At 52.2% G+C, this 19,450-nt stretch overlaps 1 protein-coding gene across 1 annotated transcript in view; it reads right to left on the minus strand.

Annotated features, from left to right (window-relative positions):
• Positions 1-10,787, minus strand: part of atp1a3b (ATPase Na+/K+ transporting subunit alpha 3b) — a 131,955-nt gene extending 121,168 nt beyond the window's left edge. The window contains exon 1 of the mRNA XM_086003905.1: positions 10,605-10,787. Within this exon, the coding sequence (XP_085860031.1) occupies positions 10,605-10,772 (168 nt within the window). The 5' untranslated portion in view covers positions 10,773-10,787. The remainder of the gene's footprint in view (positions 1-10,604) is intronic.
• Positions 10,788-19,450: the final 8,663 nt, after the last annotated feature.

Below are 19,450 nucleotides of genomic sequence, written 5' to 3' on the forward strand. Positions count from 1 at the left end.
GTCTCAGAGAATCTGTCCCAGAGAATCTCTCCCAGAGAATCTCTCCCAGAGAATCTCTCCCACGGAATCTGCCCCAGAGAATCTGTCCCAGAGAATCTGTCCCAGAGAATCTGTCCCAGAGAATCGGTCCCAGAGAATCTGTCCCAGGGAATGTGTCCCAGAGAATCTGTCCCAGAGAATCTGTCCCAGAGAATCGGTCCCAGGGAATCTGTCCCAGAGAATCTGTCCCAGAGAATCTGTCCCAGGGAATCTCTCCCAGAGAATCTCTCCCAGAGAATCTCTCCCACGGAATCTGCCCCAGAGAATCTGTCCCAGAGAATCTGTCCCAGAGAATCTCTCCCAGAGAATCTCTCCCACGGAATCTGCCCCAGAGAATCTGTCCCAGAGAATCTGTCCCAGAGAATCTCTCCCAGAGAATCTCTCCCAGAGAACCTGTCCCAGAGAACCTGTCCCAGAGAATCTCTCCCAGAGAATCTCTCCCGGAGAATCTCTCCCGGAGAATCTCTCCCACGGAGTCTGCCCCAGAGAATCTGTCCCAGAGAATCTGTCCCAGAGAATCTGTCCCAGAGAATCTGCCCCAGAGAATCTGTCCCAGAGAATCTGTCTCAGAGAATCTGTCCCAGAGAATCTGTCCCAGAGAATCTGCCCCAGAGAATCTGCCCCAAAGAATCTGTCCCAGAGAATCTGTCCCAGAGAATCTGTCCCAGAGAACCTCTCCCAGGGAATCTGTCCCAGAGAATCTGTCCCAGAGAATCTGTCCCAGAGAATCGGTCCCAGAGAATCTGTCCCAAAGAATCTGCCCCAGAGAATCTGTCCCAGAGAATCTGTCCCAGAGAATCTCTCCCAGAGAATCTGTCCCAGAGAATCTGTCCCAGAGAATCTGTCCCAGAGAATCTGTCCCAGAGAATCGGTCCAAGGGAATCTGTCCCAGAGAATCTGTCCCAGAGAATCTGTCCCAGGGAATCTGTCCCAGGGAATCTGTCCCAGAGAATCTGTCCCAGGGAATCTGTCCCAGAGAATCTGTCCCAGAGAATCTGTCCCAGGGAATCTCTCCCAGAGAATCTCTCCCAGAGAATCTCTCCCACGGAATCTGCCCCAGAGAATCTGTCCCAGAGAATCTGTCCCAGAGAATCTGCCCCAGAGAATCTGTCCCAGAGAATCTGTCCCAGAGAATCTGTCTCAGAGAATCTGTCCCAGAGAATCTGTCTCAGAGAATCTCTCCCAGGGAATATGCCCCAGAGAATCTGTCCCAGAGAATCTGCCCCAGGGAATCTCTCCCAGAGAATCGGTCCCAGAGAATCGGTCCCAGAGAATCTGTCCCAGAGAATGTCTCCCAGAGAATCTGTTGCAGAGAATCTGTCCCAGGGAATCTGTCCCAGAGAATCTGTCCCAGAGAATCTGTCCCAGAGAATCTCTCCCAGAGAATCTCTCCCAGAGAATCTGTCCCAGGGAATCTGTCCCAGGGAATCTGTCCCAGAGAATCTGTCCCAGAGAATCTCTCCCAGAGAATCTGCCCCAGAGAATCTGCCCCAGAGAATCTCTCCCAGAGAATCTCTCCCAGAGAATCTCTCCCACGGAATCTGCCCCAGAGAATCTGTCCCAGAGTATCTGTCCCAGAGAATCTGCCCCAGAGAATCTGCCCCAGAGAATCTGCCCCAGAGAATCTGCCCCAGAGAATCTGCCCCAGAGAATCTGCCCCAGAGAATCTGTCCCAGAGAATCTCTCCCAGAGAATCTGTCCCAGAGAATCTGTCCGAGGGAATCGCTCCCAGAGAATCTGTCCCAGAGAATCTGTCTCAGAGAATCTGCCCCAGAGAATCCGTCCCAGAGAATCTGCCCCAGAGAATCTGTCGCAGAGAATCTGTCGCAGAGAATCTGTCCCAGAGAATCTCTCCCAGAGAATCTGTCCCAGAGAATCTGCCCCAGAGAATCTCTCCCAGAGAATCTGTCCCAGGGAATCTGTCCCAGAGAATCTGCCCCAGAGAATCTGCCCCAGAGAATCTGTCCCAGAGAATCTGTCCCAGAGAATCTGTCCCAGAGAATCTGTCTCAGAGAATCTCTCCCAGGGAATCTGTCCCAGAGAATCTGTCCCAGAGAATCTGTCCCAGAGAATCTGTCCCAGAGAATCTCTCCCAGAAAATCTTTCTCAGAGAATCTCTCCCAGAGAATCTCTCCCAGAGAATCTCTCCCAGAGAATCTCTCCCAGAGAATCTCTCCCAGAGAATCTGTCCCAGAGAATCTCTCCCAGAGAATCTGTCCCAGAGAATCTGTCCCAGAGAATCTGTCCCAGAGAATCTGTCTCAGAGAATCTGTCCCAGAGAATCTGTCCCAGAGAATCTGTCTCAGAGAATCTGTCCCAGAGAATCTGTCCCAGAGAATCTCTCCCAGAGAATCTGTCCCAGAGAATCTGTCCCAGAGAGTCTGTCCCAGAGAATCTGTCCCAGAGAATCTCTCCCAGAGAATCTGTCCCAGAGAATCTCTCCCAGGGAATCTGTCCCAGAGAATCGGTCCCAGTGAATCCGCCCCAGAGAATCTCTCCCAGAGAATCTCTCCCAGAGAATCTGTCCCAGAGAATCTGCCCCAGAGAATCTGTCCCAGAGAAGCTGTCTCAGAGAATCTGTCCCAGAGAATCTGCCCCAGAGAATCTGCCCCAGAGAATCTGTCCCAGAGAATCTGTCTCAGAGAATCTGTCCCAGAGAATCTGTCCCAGAGAATCTCTCCCAGAGAATCTCTCCCAGGGAATCTGTCCCAGAGAATCTCTCCCAGAGAATCTGCCCCAGAGAATCTGTCCCAGAGAATCTGTCCCAGAGAATCTGTCCCAGGGAATCTGTCCCAGAGAATCTGTCCCAGAGAATCTGTCCCAGAGAATCTGTCTCAGAGAATCTGTCCCAGAGAATCTGTCCCAGAGAATCTCTCCCAGAGAATCTCTCCCAGAGAATCTCTCCCACGGAATCTGCCCCAGAGAATCTGTCCCAGAGAATCTGTCCCAGAGAATCTGTCCCAGAGAATCGGTCCCAGAGAATCTGTCCCAGGGAATCTGTCCCAGAGAATCTGTCCCAGAGAATCTGTCCCAGAGAATCTGTCCCAGAGAATCGGTCCCAGGGAATCTGTCCCAGAGAATCTGTCCCAGAGAATCTGTCCCAGGGAATCTCTCCCAGAGAATCTCTCCCAGAGAATCTCTCCCACGGAATCTGCCCCAGAGAATCTGTCCCAGAAATCTGTCCCAGAGAATCTCTCCCAGAGAATCTCTCCCACGGAATCTGCCCCAGAGAATCTGTCCCAGAGTATCTGTCCCAGAGAATCTCTCCCAGAGAATCTCTCCCAGAGAATCTCTCCCAGAGAACCTGTCCCAGAGAACCTGTCCCAGAGAATCTCTCCCAGAGAATCTCTCCCGGAGAATCTCTCCCGGAGAATCTCTCCCACGGAGTCTGCCCCAGAGAATCTGTCCCAGAGAATCTGCCCCAGAGAATCTGCCCCAGAGAATCTGTCCCAGAGAATCTGTCCCAGAGAATCTGTCCCAGAGAATCTCTCCCAGGGAATCTGTCCCAGAGAATCTGTCCCAGAGAATCGGTCCCAGAGAATCTGTCCCAGAGAATCTGCCCCAGAGAATCTGTCCCAGAGAATCTCTCCCAGAGAATCTGCCCCAGGGAATCTGTCCCAGAGAATCTGTCCCAGAGAATCTGTCCCAGAGAATCGGTCCAAGGGAATCTGTCCCAGAGAATCTGTCCCAGAGAATCTGTCCCAGGGAATCTGTCCCAGGGAATCTGTCCCAGAGAATCTGTCCCAGGGAATCTGTCCCAGAGAATCTGTCCCAGAGAATCTGTCCCAGGGAATCTCTCCCAGAGAATCTCTCCCAGAGAATCTCTCCCACGGAATCTGCCCCAGAGAATCTGTCCCAGAGAATCTGCCCCAGAGAATCTGTCCCAGAGAATCTGTCTCAGAGAATCTGTCCCAGAGAATCTGTCCCAGAGAATCTGTCCCAGAGAATCTGCCCCAGAGAATCTGTCCCAGAGAATCTGTCCCAGAGAATCTGTCCCAGGGAATCTGCCCCAGAGAATCTGTCCCAGAGAATCTGCCCCAGGGAATCGGTCCCAGAGAATCGGTCCCAGAGAATCGGTCCCAGAGAATCGGTCCCAGAGAATCTGTCCCAGAGAATCTCTCCCAGAGAATCTGTCGCAGAGAATCTGTCCCAGGGAATCTGTCCCAGAGAATCTGTCCCAGAGAATCTCTCCCAGAGAATCTCTCCCAGAGAATCTCTCCCAGAGAATCTGTCCCAGGGAATCTGTCCCAGGGAATCTGTCCCAGAGAATCTCTCCCAGAGAATCTGCCCCAGAGAATCTCTCCCAGAGAATCTCTCCCAGAGAATCTCTCCCACGGAATCTGCCCCAGAGAATCTGTCCCAGAGAATCTGTCCCAGAGAATCTGTCCCAGAGAATCTGCCCCAGAGAATCTGCCCCAGAGAATCTGTCCCAGAGAATCTCTCCCAGAGAATCTGTCCCAGAGAATCTGTCCGAGGGAATCGCTCCCAGAGAATCTGTCCCAGAGAATCTGTCTCAGAGAATCTGCCCCAGAGAATCCGTCCCAGAGAATCTGCCCCAGAGAATCTGTCGCAGAGAATCTGTCCCAGAGAATCTGTCCCAGAGAATCTGTCCCAGAGAATCTGTCCCAGAGAATCTGCCCCAGAGAATCTCTCCCAGAGAATCTGTCCCAGGGAATCTGTCCCAGAGAATCTGCCCCAGAGAATCTGTCCCAGAGAATCTGTCCCAGAGAATCTGTCCCAGAGAATCTCTCCCAGAGAATCTGTCCCAGAGAATCTCTCCCAGGGAATCTGCCCCAGAGAATCTGTCCCAGAGAATCTGCCCCAGAGAATCTGCCCCAGAGAATCTCTCCCAGAGAATCTGTCGCAGAAAATCTGTCCCAGAGAATCTGTCCCAGAGAATCTGTCCCAGAGATTCTGCCCCAGAGAATCTCTCCCAGAGAATCTCTCCCAGAGAATCTGTCCCAGAGAATCTGTCCCAGAGAATCTGTCCCAGAGAATCTGTCTCAGAGAATCTGTCCCAGAGAATCTGTCCCAGAGAATCTGTCCCAGAGAATCTGTCCCAGAGATTCTGCCCCAGAGAATCTCTCCCAGAGAATCTGTCCCAGAGAATCTGTCCCTGAGAATCTGTCCCAGGGAATCTGTCCCAGGGAATCTCTCCCAGAGAATCGGTCCCAGAGAATCGGTCCCAGAGAATCTATCCCAGAGAATCTGTCCCAGAGAATCTGTCCCAGAGAATCTGCCCCAGAGAATCTGTCCCAGAGAATCTCTCCCAGAGAATCTCTCCCAGAGAATCTGTCCCAGAGAATCTGTCCCAGGGAATCTGTCCCAGAGAATCTCTCCCAGGGAATCTGTCCCAGAGAATCTGTGCCAGAGAATCTGTGCCAGAGAATCTGTGCCAGAGAATCTGTCCCAGAGAATCTCTCCCAGAGAATCTGTGCCAGAGAATCTCTCCCAGAGAATCTGTGCCAGAGAATCTGTGCCAGAGAATCTGTGCCAGAGAATCTCTCCCAGAGAATCTGTCCCAGAGAATCTGTCCCAGAGAATCTCTCCCAGAGAATCTGCCCCAGAGAATCTGCCCCAGAGAATCTGCCCCAGAGAATCTGTCCCAGAGAATCTGTCCCAGAGAATCTGTCCCAGAGAATCTCTCCCAGGGAATCTCTCCCAGGGAATCTGCCCCAGAGAATCTGCCCCAGAGAGTCTGTCCCAGAGAATTTGTCCTAGAAAATCCGCCCCAAGAATCTCTCCCAGAGAATCTCTCCCAGAGAATCTCTCCCAGAGAATCTGTCCCAGAGAATCTGTCCCAGAGAATCTGTCCCAGAGAATCTGCCCCAGAGAATCTGCCCCAGAGAATCTGCCCCAGAGAATCTGTCCCAGAGAATCTGTCCCAGAGAATCTGTCCCAGAGAATCTGTCCCTGAGAATCTCTCCCAGAGAATCTGTCCCAGAGAATCTGTCCCAGAGAATCTGTCCCAGAGAATCTGTCCCAGAGAATCTGCCCCAGAGAATCTCTCCCAGAGAATCTCTCCCAGAAAATCTCTCCCACGGAATCTGCCCCAGAGAATCTGTCCCAGAGAATCTGTCCCAGAGAATCTGTCCCAGAGAATCTCTCCCAGAGAATCTCTCCCAGAGAATCTCTCCCACGGAATCTGCCCCAGAGAATCTCTCCCAGAGAATCTGTCCCAGAGAATCTGCCCCAGAGAATCTGTCCCAGAGAATCTGTCCCAGAGAATCTCTCCCAGGGAATCTGTCCCAGAGAATCTGCCCCAGAGAATCTGTCCCAGAGAATCTGTCCCAGGGAATCTCTCCCAGAGAATCTGCCCCAGAGAATCTGTCCCAGAGAATCTGTCCCAGAGAATCGGTCCCAGGGAATCTGTCCCAGAGAATCTGTCCCAGAGAATCTGTCCCAGGGAATCTGTCCCAGAGAATCTGTCCCAGGGAATCTCTCCCAGAGAATCTGTCCCAGGGAATCTCTCCCAGAGAATCTCTCCCAGAGAATCTCTCCCACGGAATCTGCCCCAGAGAATCTGCCCCAGAGAATCTGTCCCAGAGAACCGGTCCCAGAGAATCGGTCCCAGAGAATCTGTCCCAGAGAATCTGTCCCAGAGAATCTGTCCCAGAGAATCTGCCCCAGAGAATCTGTCCCAGAGAATCTGTCCCAGGGAATCTCTCCCAGAGAATCGGTCCCAGAGAATCTGTCCCAGAGAATCTCTCCCAGAGAATCTGTCCCAGAGAATCTGTCCCAGAGAATCTGTCCCAGAGAATCTCTCCCAGAGAATCTGTCCCAGAGAATCGGTCTCAGGGAACCTGTCCCAGAGAATCTGTCCCAGAGAATCTGTCCCAGGGAATCTGTCCCAGAGAATCTGTCCCAGAGAATCTGTCCCAGGGAATCTCTCCCAGAGAATCTCTCCCAGAGAATCTCTCCCACGGAATCTGCCCCAGAGAATCTGTCCCAGAGAATCTCTCCCAGAGAATCTCTCCCAGAGAATCTCTCCCAGAGAATCTCTCCCACGTAATCTGTCCCAGAGAATCTGTCCCAGAGAATCTGTCCCAGAGAATCTGCCCCAGAGAATCTGCCCCAGAGAATCTGTCCCAGAGAATCTGTCTCAGAGAATCTGTCCCAGAGAATCTGTCCCAGAGAATCTGTCCCAGAGAATCTCTCCCAGAGAATCTGTCCCAGAGAATCTGTCCCAGAGAATCTGCCCCAGAGAATCTCTCCCAGAGAATCTCTCCCAGAGAATCTGTCCCAGGGAATCTCTCCCAGGGAATCTGTCCCAGAGAATCTGTCTCACAGAATCTGTCCCAGAGAATCTGCCCCAGAGAATCTGTCCCAGAGAATCTGTCCCAGGGAATCTCTCCCAGAGAATCGGTCCCAGAGAATCGGTCCCAGAGAATCGGTCCCAGAGAATCTGTCCCAGAGAATCTCTCCCAGAGAATCTGTCCCAGAGAATCTCTCCCAGAGAATCTCTCCCAGAGAATCTCTCCCAGAGAATCTCTGCCAGGGAATCTGTCCCAGAGAATCTCTCCCAGGGAATCTGTCCCAGAGAATCTGTCCCAGAGAATCTGTCCCAGAGAATCTGTGCCAGAGAATCTGTCCCAGAGAATCTCTCCCAGAGAAGCTGTGCCAGAGAATCTCTCCCAGAGAATCTCTCCCAGAGAATCTGTGCCAGAGAATCTGTCCCAGAGAATCTCTCCCAGAGAATCTGTGCCAGAGAATCTCTCCCAGAGAATCTGTCCCAGAGAATCTGTCCCAGAGAATCTGTCCCAGAGAATCTCTCCCAGAGAATCTGCCCCAGAGAATCTGCCCCAGAGAATCTGTCCCAGAGAATCTGTCCCAGAGAATCTGTCCCAGAGAATCTGTCCCAGAGAATCGGTCCCAGAGAATCTCTCCCAGGGAATCTCTCCCAGGGAATCTGCCCCAGAGAATCTGCCCCAGAGAGTCTGTCGCAGAGAATTTGTCCCAGAAAATCCGCCCCAAGAATCTGTCCCAGAGAATCTCTCCCAGAGAATCTCTCCCAGAAAATCTCTCCCAGAGAATCTCTCCCAGTGAATCTCTCCCAGTGAATCTCTCCCAGAGAATCTCTCCCAGAGAATCTCTCCCAGAGAATCTCTCCCAGAGAATCTCTCCCAGTGAATCTCTCCCAGTGAATCTCGCCCAGTGAATCTCTCCCAGAGAATCCCTCCCAGTGAATGCCTCCTGTGTATAGATCCTTCGCACCCATGCGGTTGACCCCAATGCTTGTTGCCCCATTCTATTTATATCTCCCTGTAGTTACTCGCCATTGGGGAGTCCACCTCTCTGTGCATGATGGGGTCACCAACACAGCCTAGGAAGAGGCTGCAGCCAACACTGATCTATTGAGGTAAACCAGCAGAAGTGTGGTGCTCGCTGACATACACTGGCTCCCAGTTAAGCAGCGCCTCGATTTCAAAATTCTCATCCTTGTTTTCAAATCCCTCCATGGCCTCGCCCCTCCCTACCTCTGTAATCTCCTTCAGCCCCACAACCCCCCCCCGAGATATCTGCGCTCCGCTAATTCTGCCCTCTTAAGCATCCCTGATTATAATCGCTCAACCATTGATGGCTGTGCCTTCTGTTGCTTGGCCTAAGCTCTGGAATTCCCTCCCTAAACCTCTCCGCCTCGCTACCTCTCTTTCCTCCTTTAAGACGCTCCTTAAAACCAAGCTTTTGGTCATCTGTCCTAATTTCTTATGTGGCTCGGTGTCAATTTCCTGTCTTATAACACTCCTGTGCAGCGCCTTGGGACCTTTTACTATGTTAAAGGCGCTATATAAATACAAGTTGTTGCTGTTGTTGATAGACAGCAGAATCTTTACTGACCACATTCTAGGGAAGATCTTCTGTTGCCTTGTCCAGACTGGTAAACTGGGCCAGCTTCTCAACGTGGCCAGGTTACCACACACTAGAACAAGGTGTGTACAGGCCCAAGAAAGGCTCTGCAGCCCATTCAGCCACTCCCATAATCTAATCCCCCTCTTCACCAAGTATGTCTCCAATTCTTCCTTGAATGATCCCACACTCTCTGCCCCCCTTCCCCTCCCTGGTCAGTCCCTTCCACGCGTTCACCCTCTCTGTAGTGTAGTTCACCTTAAACTCTTTGCTCCCCTTCCCTCTTTGACGCAAAGCTGGGTGGGCGTGTGTGCTGTGAGGAGGATGCCGAGAAACTCCAGTACGATTTGGACAGGTTGGGCGATTGGGCAGAGGCATGGCAGATGCAGTATAATGTGGATGAATGCGAGGTTATCCACTTTGGTAGCAAAAACAGGAAGGCAGATTATTTTCTGAATGGCAATAGATTGGGAAAAGGGGAAGTGCAACGAGACCTGGGTGTCCTTGTGCACCAGTCGCTGAAGGTAAGCATGCAGGTGCAGCAGGCGGTTAAGAAGGCAAATGGTATGTTGGTCATAGCGAGAGGATTCAAGTACAGGAGCAAGGATGTCTTGCTGCAGTTGTACAGGGCCTTGGTGAGACCACACCTTGAGTATTGTGTGCAGTTTTGGTCACCTTATCTGAGGAAGGATGTTCTTGCCATGGAGGGAGTGCAGCGAAGATTCACCAGACTGATACCTGGGATGGCAGGAATGACATATGAAGAGAGATTGGGTCGATTAGGTTTATATTCGCTAGAGTTTAGAAGAATGAGAGGGGATCTCATTGAAACTTATAAAATTCTAACAGGACTAGACAGAATAGATGCAGGAAGGCTGTTCCCGATGGCGGGGGAGTCCAGAACCAGGGGTCACAGTCTAAGGATAAGGGGTAAGCCATTTAGGACAGAGATGAGGAGGAATTTCTTCACCCAGAGAGTGGTAAACCTGTGGAATTCTGTACCACAGAAGGCAGTAGAGGCCAATTCATTAAATATATTCAAGAAGGAGTTAGATATATTTCTCACGGCTAAAGGGATCAAGGGATATGGGGAGAAGGCAGGGACAGGGTACTGAATTTGGATGATCAGCCATGATCTCATTAAATGGCGGAGCGGGCTCAAGGGGCCGAATGGCCTACTCCTGCTCCTATCTTCTATGTTTCTATGTTTCTAAACTTGAAGATCTCCTGGCCCTAGAGCTTGTGACAATCTGAAACATTTACTCTGCATCGATCGATTCCTTTAAGCATCTTCAACCCTTGAACATATCTCCCCCCTGAGCCTTCTCTCCTCCAGGTGCAATAATCTCAGGCCCTTCACCCCCTCAGACCACAGTTGCTTTAAGTTTGACATCAGTTTGTCTGTCCTGGGCAGTCAATAGCTCAAGGCCTAGAATATTCAAGGCTCCTGCCACAAGCTCATCGAAGGGTCTTCTTCATTCCCCCAGTCCAAAATTCAGAGCACCAGATGTTGACCATGTGGCTCTGAAGCCAGATGGTGAACATCTGGCCAGCGTAGGTGGTTGAGATGTGGTTACAGCTTATCACTGGTGCAAAGTTACAATCTACTCTTCCTTAAGATAACCATCGCAGGTGAGTTCAGAGTTCGGGTCTACTTAGCAGCCCAGATCACTTTGTTACGCAGATCTCTTTCTGTCTCACTGATGCACGTTACTCACCAGGGCTACTTCCTTCTTCAGATCATCCATGTCCCGTTTCTGTATCTTGCCCTTCTTTGGTGAGTGCTTGTCACCTTTGTCACCCTGCGTCGTCGCCACGCGGTAACTGTCTGATCGTCCATACTGCAGGAGAGAAACACAAACACACGCAGAGTTAGAGGTTGCCATGAATCAGTCATTCATGAAAGAAAGACTTATGTAATACTACTGAGCAGCCTACGGGTGGCGCTGTCCCGGGAGAGTATAAATACTCAGGCACGAGCCCAGCTTGCGCAGGACATTCTGAACAGGAACTAGTGAAGGACACAACTAGACCTCCATGTTGTAAAACAGTTGATTAAAGCTTTGTTTAACGCTTAGACCAAGTGCCTAGTAGTTTTCTCACATCAGAGGTCGTCGTCATACGTGTCTTCACACTGTTCCCTTTGGGGAACTGTATGAAGTGGTGGAAGGATTTCTGGCCGCGATTAACGCTCCTTCCATGACCGTAAGTCCTATGGCGGGAGGGTTTTACGGGCTCCCACAACCCATACGAGGGGGGGGGGCACCCATACCCACGGACACAAGTATCCCCCTGGATGTCAACCCAGAATTTAGAGCCGGAGCTTCAACTCCACTTGCTGAGACTGTTTGGAGCGGGGTTCGAAACCCTACGCCTTCTGGCCCAGCGGCGGGGATGCTACCGCTGCGCCAAAGGCTCACTCCACATCAGAGGTGCTGTCACAGGACGGAACCGGCATAGACTTGCAAATTATTGACCTGGTTAGGCAATTGGCTGAGCGGCAGGAGACAGAGAGTCTGGATAATGGGTAGGCACTCTAATTGGAAAGATGTGACTATCGGTGTCCCACAGGGATCTCAACTCGTCACCGTGTTTATTAATGACTTAGATAATGGGATAGAGAGCCATATATCCAAGTTTTCCAATGACACACAAAGATAGGCGGCATTGTAAGCAGTGTAGCTGGAAGCATAAAATTACATAGAGATTTGAATAGATCAAGTGAATGGGCAAAACTGTGGCAAATGGATTTCAATGTAGGCAAGTGTGAGATCATCCACTTGGAACTAAAAATGATTAGACAGGGCACTTTCTAAATGGTGAAAAGCTAGAAACAGTAGAGGTCCAAAGAGACGTGGGTGTCCATGTACATAGATTGTTAAAGTATCATGAACAGGTACAGAAAATATTCAAAAAGGCTAATGGAATGCTGGCCTTTATATCTAGAGGACTAGAGTATAAGGGGGTAGAAGTTATGCTGCAGCTATGGTGTGTTTGAAGACCAGGACCTCAAACCCGGCACTAAGCTCATGGTCTACAGAGCAGCAGTGATACCCGCCCTGCTGTATGCCTCAGAGACATGGATCATGTACAGCAGGCACCTCAAAGCACTGGAGAGGTACCACCAACGCTGCCTCCGCAAGATCCTGCAAATCTATTGGCAGGCTAGCCGCACCAATGTCAGTGTTCTCACTCAGGCCAATATCCCCAGCATCGAAGCTTTGACCATGCTCCATCAGCTCCGATGGACGGGTCACATCGTCCACATGCCCGGTATGAGACTCCCAAAACAAGCGCTCTACTCGGAGCTCCGACACGGCAAGAGAGCCCCAGGTGGGCAGAGGAAACGCTTCAAGGACACCCTCAAAGCCTCCTTGAAAAAGTGTAACATCCCCACCGACACCTGGGGGTCCCTGGCCCAAGACCGCACAAAGTGGAGGAGAAGCATCCGGGAAAGCGCCGAACACCTCGAGTCTCTTAGCCGGGAGCAAGCGGGAGCCCAGCGCAGACAGCGCAAGGAGCGCACGTCAACCCAAGCACCCCACCCACCCGTCCCTTCAACCACCGTCTGCCCCACCTGTGACAGAGACTGTAGGTCCCGCATTGGACTCATCAGTCACCTGAGAACTCATTTTTAATGTGGAAGCAAGTCATCCTCGGTTCCGAGGGACTGCCTAAGAAGAAGGAAGATAGCTATACAAAACCCTGGTTAGACCACACCTGGAGTACTGTGAGCAGTTCTGGGTACCACAGCTGAGGAAGGATATATCAGTCTTGGAGGGAGTGCAGTGTAGATTTACTAGAATGATATCTGGACTCCAAAGATTAAATTACGAGGAGAGATTACACAAACTAGGGTTGTATTCCCTGGAATTTAGAAGGTTAAGGGATGATCTGATTGAAGCTTTCAAGATATTAAGAGGACCAGGTAGGGTAGAGAGAGAGAAACTATTTCCGCTGGTTGGGGATTCTAGGACTAGGGGGCACAGTCTAAAAATTAGAGCCAGACCTTTCAGGCGTGAAATTAGGAAACACTTCTGCACACAAAGGGTGGTAGAAGTTTGGAACTCTCTTGCGCAAATGGCAATTGATGTCAGATCAATTGTTAATTTAAAATCTGAGATCGATAGATTTTTGCAAGCCGAAGGTATTAAGGGATACGGGCCAAAGGCGGGTGTATGGAGTTAGGCCGCAGATCAGCTATGATCTCATTGAATGGTGACCCAGGCTCGAGGGTCTGAATGGCCTCCTCCTGTTCCTATGTTCCGAAGTTCAACTTTGTCCTTTATGCACCCAACCCTCAGGTGATCCAGGGTGGGAAACCTGATTCCTAATTTACACAATGGTCAGTTCAAAGGGGGCTGTTCCGGGCAGGGTCGTGTGTCTAAGGTACTGTTTAAGGCAGGGTCGGGTGTAAGGGGACTGTCTAAGATAGGGTCGGGTGTAAGGGGGACTGTCTAAGATAGGGTCGGGTGTAAGGGGGACTGTCTAAGATAGGGTCGGGTGTAAGGGGGACTGTCTAAGATAGGGTCGGGTGTAAGGGGGACTGTCTGAGATAGGGTCGGGTGTAAGGGGGACTGTCTAAGATAGGGTCGGGTGTAAGGGGGACTGTCTAAGATAGGGTCGGGTGTAAGGGGGACTGTCTAAGATAGGGTCGGGTGTAAGGGGGACTGTCTGAGATAGGGTCGGGTGTAAGGGGGACTGTCTAAGATAGGGTCGGGTGTAAGGGGGACTGTCTAAGATAGGGTCGGGTGTAAGGGGACTGTCTAAGATAGGGTCGGGTGTAAGGGGGACTGTCTAAGATAGGGTCGGGTGTAAGGGGGACTGTCTAAGATAGGGTCGGGTGTAAGGGGGACTGTCTAAGATAGGGTCGGGTGTAAGGGGGACTGTCTAAGATAGGGTCGGGTGTAAGGGGGACTGTCTAAGATAGGGTCGGGTGTAAGGGGGACTGTCTAAGATAGGGTCGGGTGTAAGGGGGACTGTCTGAGATAGGGTCGGGTGTAAGGGGACTGTCTAAGATAGGGTCGGGTGTAAGGGGACTGTCTAAGATAGGGTCGGGTGTAAGGGGGACTGTCTAAGATAGGGTCGGGTGTAAGGGGACTGTCTAAGATAGGGTCGGGTGTAAGGGGGACTGTCTACGATAGGGTCGGGTGTAAGGGGGACTGTCTACGATAGGGTCGGGTGTAAGGGGGACTGTCTAAGATAGGGTCGGGTGTAAGGGGGACTGTCTAAGATAGGGTCGGGTGTAAGGGGGACTGTCTGAGATAGGGTCGGGTGTAAGGGGGACTGTCTGAGATAGGGTCGGGTGTAAGGGGACTGTCTAAGATAGGGTCGGGTGTAAGGGGGACTGTCTGAGATAGGGTCGGGTGTAAGGGGACTGTCTAAGATAGGGTCGGGTGTAAGGGGACTGTCTAAGATAGGGTCGGGTGTAAGGGGACTGTCTAAGATAGGGTCGGGTGTAAGGGGGACTGTCTAAGATAGGGTCGGGTGTAAGGGGGACTGTCTGAGATAGGGTCGGGTGTAAGGGGACTGTCTAAGATAGGGTCGGGTGTAAGGGGGACTGTCTAAGATAGGGTCGGGTGTAAGGGGACTGTCTAAGATAGGGTCGGGTGTAAGGGGGACTGTCTGAGATAGGGTCGGGTGTAAGGGGGCTGTCTGAGATAGGGTCGGGTGTAAGGGGGACTGTCTAAGATAGGGTCGGGTGTAAGGGGGCTGTCTAAGATAGGGTCGGGTGTAAGGGGACTGTCTAAGATAGGGTCGGGTGTAAGGGGGACTGTCTAAGATAGGGTCGGGTGTAAGGGGACTGTCTAAGATAGGGTCGGGTGTAAGGGGACTGTCTAAGATAGGGTCGGGTGTAAGGGGACTGTCTAAGATAGGGTCGGGTGTAAGGGGGACTGTCTAAGATAGGGTCAGGTGTAAGGGGACTGTCTAAGATAGGGTCGGGTGTAAGGGGGACTGTCTGAGATAGGGTCGGGTGTAAGGGGACTGTCTAAGATAGGGTCGGGTGTAAGGGGGACTGTCTAAGATAGGGTCGGGTGTAAGGGGGACTGTCTGAGATAGGGTCGGGTGTAAAGGGACTGTCTAAGATAGGGTCGGGTGTAAGGGGACTGTCTGAGATAGGGTCGGGTGTAAGGGGGACTGTCTAAGATAGGGTCGGGTGTAAGGGGGACTGTCTGAGATAGGGTCGGGTGTAAGGGGACTGTCTAAGATAGGGTCGGGTGTAAGGGGGACTGTCTAAGATAGGGTCGGGTGTAAGGGGACTGTCTAAGATAGGGTCGGGTGTAAGGGGGACTGTCTGAGATAGGGTCGGGTGTAAGGGGGACTGTCTAAGATAGGGTCGGGTGTAAGGGGACTGTCTAAGATAGGGTTGGGTGTAAGGGGACTGTCTAAGATAGGGTCGGGTGTAAGGGGACTGTCTAAGATAGGGTCGGGTGTAAGGGGGACTGTCTAAGATAGGGTCGGGTGTAAGGGGACTGTCTAAGATAGGGTCGGGTGTAAGGGGGACTGTCTGAGATAGGGTCGGGTGTAAGGGGGACTGTCTAAGATAGGGTCGGGTGTAAGGGGGACTGTCTGAGATAGGGTCGGGTGTAAGGGGGACTGTCTAAGATAGGGTCGGGTGTAAGGGGGACTGTCTGAGATAGGGTCGGGTGTTAGGGGACTGTCTAAGATAGGGTCGGGTGTAAGGGGGACTGTCTGAGATAGGGTCGGGTGTAAGGGGGACTGTCTGAGATAGGGTCGGGTGTAAGGGGGACTGTCTAAGATAGGGTCGGGTGTAAGGGGGACTGTCTAAGATAGGGTCGGGTGTAAGGGGGACTGTCTAAGATAGGGTCGGGTGTAAGGGGGACTGTCTAAGATAGGGTCGGGTGTCAGGGGGACTGTCTAAGATAGGGTCGGGTGTAAGGGGGACTGTCTAAGATAGGGTCGGGTGTAAGGGGGACTGTCTGAGATAGGGTCGGGTGTAAGGGGGACTGTCTAAGATAGGGTCGGGTGTAAGGGGGACTGTCTAAGATAGGGTCGGGTGTCAGGGGGACTGTCTAAGATAGGGTCGGGTGTAAGGGGGACTGTCTAAGATAGGGTCGGGTGTAAGGGGACTGTCTAAGATAGGGTCGGGTGTAAGGGGGACTGTCTAAGATAGGGTCGGGTGTAAGGGGACTGTCTGAGATAGGGTCGGGTGTAAGGGGGACTGTCTAAGATAGGGTCGGGTGTAAGGGGACTGTCTGAGATAGGGTCGGGTGTAAGGGGGACTGTCTAAGATAGGGTCGGGTGTAAGGGGACTGTCTAAGATAGGGTCGGGTGTAAGGGGGACTGTCTAAGATAGGGTCGGGTGCAAGGGGACTGTCTAAGATAGGGTTGGGTGTAAGGGGGACTGTCTAAGATAGGGTCAGGTGTAAGGGGACTGTCTAAGATAGGGTCGGGTGTAAGGGGGACTGTCTGAGATAGGGTCGGGTGTAAGGGGGACTGTCTAAGATAGGGTCGGGTGTAAGGGGACTGTCTAAGATAGGGTCGGGTGTAAGGGGACTGTCTAAGATAGGGTCGGGTGTCAGGGGACTGTCTAAGATAGGGTCGGGTGTAAGGGGGACTGTCTAAGATAGGGTCAGGTGTAAGGGGACTGCCTAAGATAGGGTCGGGTGTAAGGGGGACTGTCTAAGATAGGGTCGGGTGTAAGGGGACTGTCTAAGATAGGGTCGGGTGTAAGGGGGACTGTTTAAGATAGGGTCGGGTGTAAGGGGACTGTCTAAGATAGGGTCGGGTGTAAGGGGGACTGTCTAAGATAGGGTCGGGTGTAAGGGGACTGTCTGAGATAGGGTCGGGTGTAAGGGGACTGTCTAAGATAGGGTCGGATGTAAGGGGGACTGTCTAAGATAGGGTCGGGTGTAAGGGGACTGTCTAAGATAGGGTTGGGTGTAAGGGGACTGTCTAAGATAGGGTCGGGTGTAAGGGGACTGTCTAAGATAGGGTCGGGTGTAAGGGGGACTGTCTAAGATAGGGTCGGGTGTAAGGGGACTGTCTAAGATAGGGTCGGGTGTAAGGGGTCTGTCTGAGATCGGGTCGGGTGTAAGGGGACTGTCTAAGATAGGGTCGGGTGTAAGGGGGACTGTCTGAGATAGGGTCGAGTGTAAGGGGACTGTCTAAGATAGGGTCGGGTGTAAGGGGACTGTCTGAGATAGGGTCGGGTGTAAGGGGATTGTCTGAGATAGGGTCGGGTGTAAGGGGGACTGTCTAAGATTGGGTCGGGTGTAAGGGGGACTGTCTAAGATAGGGTCGGGTGTAAGGGGGACTGTCTGAGATAGGGTCGGGTGTAAGGGGGACTGTCTGAGATAGGGTCGGGTGTAAGGGGGACTGTCTAAGATAGGGTCGGGTGTAAGGGGGACAGTCTAAGATAGGGTCGGGTGTAAGGGGGACTGTCTAAGATAGGGTCGGGTGTAAGGGGACTGTCTATGATAGGGTCGGGTGTAAGGGGGACTGTCTAAGATAGGGTCGGGTGTAAGGGGGCTGTCTAAGATAGGGTCGGGTGTAAGGGGGCTGTCTAAGATAGGGTCGGGTGTAAGGGGGACTGTCTAAGATAGGGTCGGGTTTAAGGGGGACTGTCTAAGATAGGGTCGGGTGTAAGGGGGACTGTCTAAGATAGGGTCGGGTTTAAGGGGGACTCTCTAAGATAGGGTCGGGTGTAAGGGGACTGTCTGAGATAGGGTCGGGTGTAAGGGGGACTGTCTAAGATAGGGTCGGGTGTAAGGGGACTGTGAGATAGGGTCGGGTGTAAGGGGGGCTGTCTAAGATAGGGTCGGGTGTAAGGGGACTGTCTAAGATAGGGTCGGGTTCAAGGGGGACTGTCTAAGATAGGGTCGGGTGTAAGGGGGACTGTCTAAGATAGGGTCGGGTGTAAGGGGGACTGTCTAAGATAGGGTCAGGTGTAAGGGGACTGTCTAAGATAGGGTCGGGTGTAAGGGGACTGTCTAAGATAGGGTCGGGTGTAAGGGGGACTGTCTGAGATAGGGTCGGGTGTAAGGGGGACTGTGAGATAGGGTCGGGTGTAAGGGGGACTGTGAGATAGGGTCGGGTGTAAGGGGGACTGTCTAAGATAGGGTCGGGTTTAAGGGGGACTGTCTAAGATAGGGTCGGGTGTAAGGGGGACTGTCTAAGATAGGGTCGGGTTTAAGGGGGACTGTCTAAGATAGGGTCGGGTGTAAGGGGGACTGTCTAAGATAGGGTCGGGTGTAAGGGGGACTGTCTAAGATAGGGTCGGGTTTAAGGGGGACTGTCTAAGATAGGGTCGGGTGTAAGGGGACTGTCTAAGATAGGGTCGGGTGTAAGGGGACAGTCTAAGATAGGGTCGGGTGTAAGGGGGACTGTCTGAGATGGGTCGGGTGTAAGGGGGCTGTCTAAGATAGGGTCGGGTGTAAGGGGGCTGTCTAAGATAGGGTCGGGTGTAAGGGGACTGTCTAAGATAGGGTCGGGTGTAAGGGGACTGTCTGAGATAGGGTCGGGTGTAAGGGGACTGTCTAAGATAGGGTCGGGTGTAAGGGGACTGTCTAAGATAGGGTCGGGTGTAAGGGGGACTGTCTAAGATAGGGTCGGGTGTAAGGGGACTGTCTGAGATAGGGTCGGGTGTAAGGGGACTGTCTGAGATAGGGTCGGGTGTAAGGGGGGACTGTCTAAGATAGGGTCGGGTGTAAGGGGGACTGTCTGAGATAGGGTCGGGTGTAAGGGAGTGTCTAAGATAGGGTCGGGTGTAAGGGGGACTGTCTAAGATAGGGTCGGGTGTAAGGGGGACTGTCTGAGATAGGGTCGGGTGTAAGGGACTGTCTAAGATAGGGTCGGGTGTAAGGGGGACTGTCTAAGATAGGGTCGGGTGTAAGGGACTGTCTAAGATAGGGTCGGGTGTAAGGGGGACTGTCTAAGATAGGGTCGGGTGTAAGGGGACTGTCTAAGATAGGGTCGGGTGTAAGGGGACTGTCTAAGATAGGGTCGGGTGTAAGGGGGACTGTCTAAGATAGGGTCGGGTGTAAGGGGGACTGTCTGAGATAGGGTCGGGTGTAAGGGACTGTCTAAGATAGGGTCGGGTGTAAGGGGGACTGTCTAAGATAGGGTCGGGTGTAAGGGGGACTGTCTGAGATAGGGTCGGGTGTAAGGGACTGTCTAAGATAGGGTCGGGTGTAAGGGGGACTGTCTAAGATAGGGTCGGGTGTAAGGGGGACTGTCAAGATAGGGTCGGGTGTAAGGGGGACTGTCTAAGTTAGGGTCGGGTGTAAGGGGGGACTGTCTAAGATAGGGTCGGGTGTAAGGGGGACTGTCTGAGATAGGGTCGGGTGTAAGGGACTGTCTAAGATAGGGTCGGGTGTAAGGGGGACTGTCTAAGATAGGGTCGGGTGTAAGGGGGACTGTCTAAGATAGGGTCGGGTGTAAGGGGGACTGTCTAAGATAGGGTCGGGTGTAAGGGGGACTGTCTAAGATAGGGTCGGGTGTAAGGGGACTGTCTGAGATAGGGTCGGGTTTAAGGGGGACTGTCTAAGATAGGGTCGGGTGTAAGGGGACTGTCTAAGATAGGGTCGGGTGTAAGGGGGAC

This window comes from Somniosus microcephalus, chromosome 12 (assembly GCF_052327205.1).
Source record: "Somniosus microcephalus isolate GS21.2 chromosome 12, FLI_Smic_1.0, whole genome shotgun sequence".
NCBI lineage: Eukaryota > Metazoa > Chordata > Chondrichthyes > Squaliformes > Somniosidae > Somniosus > Somniosus microcephalus.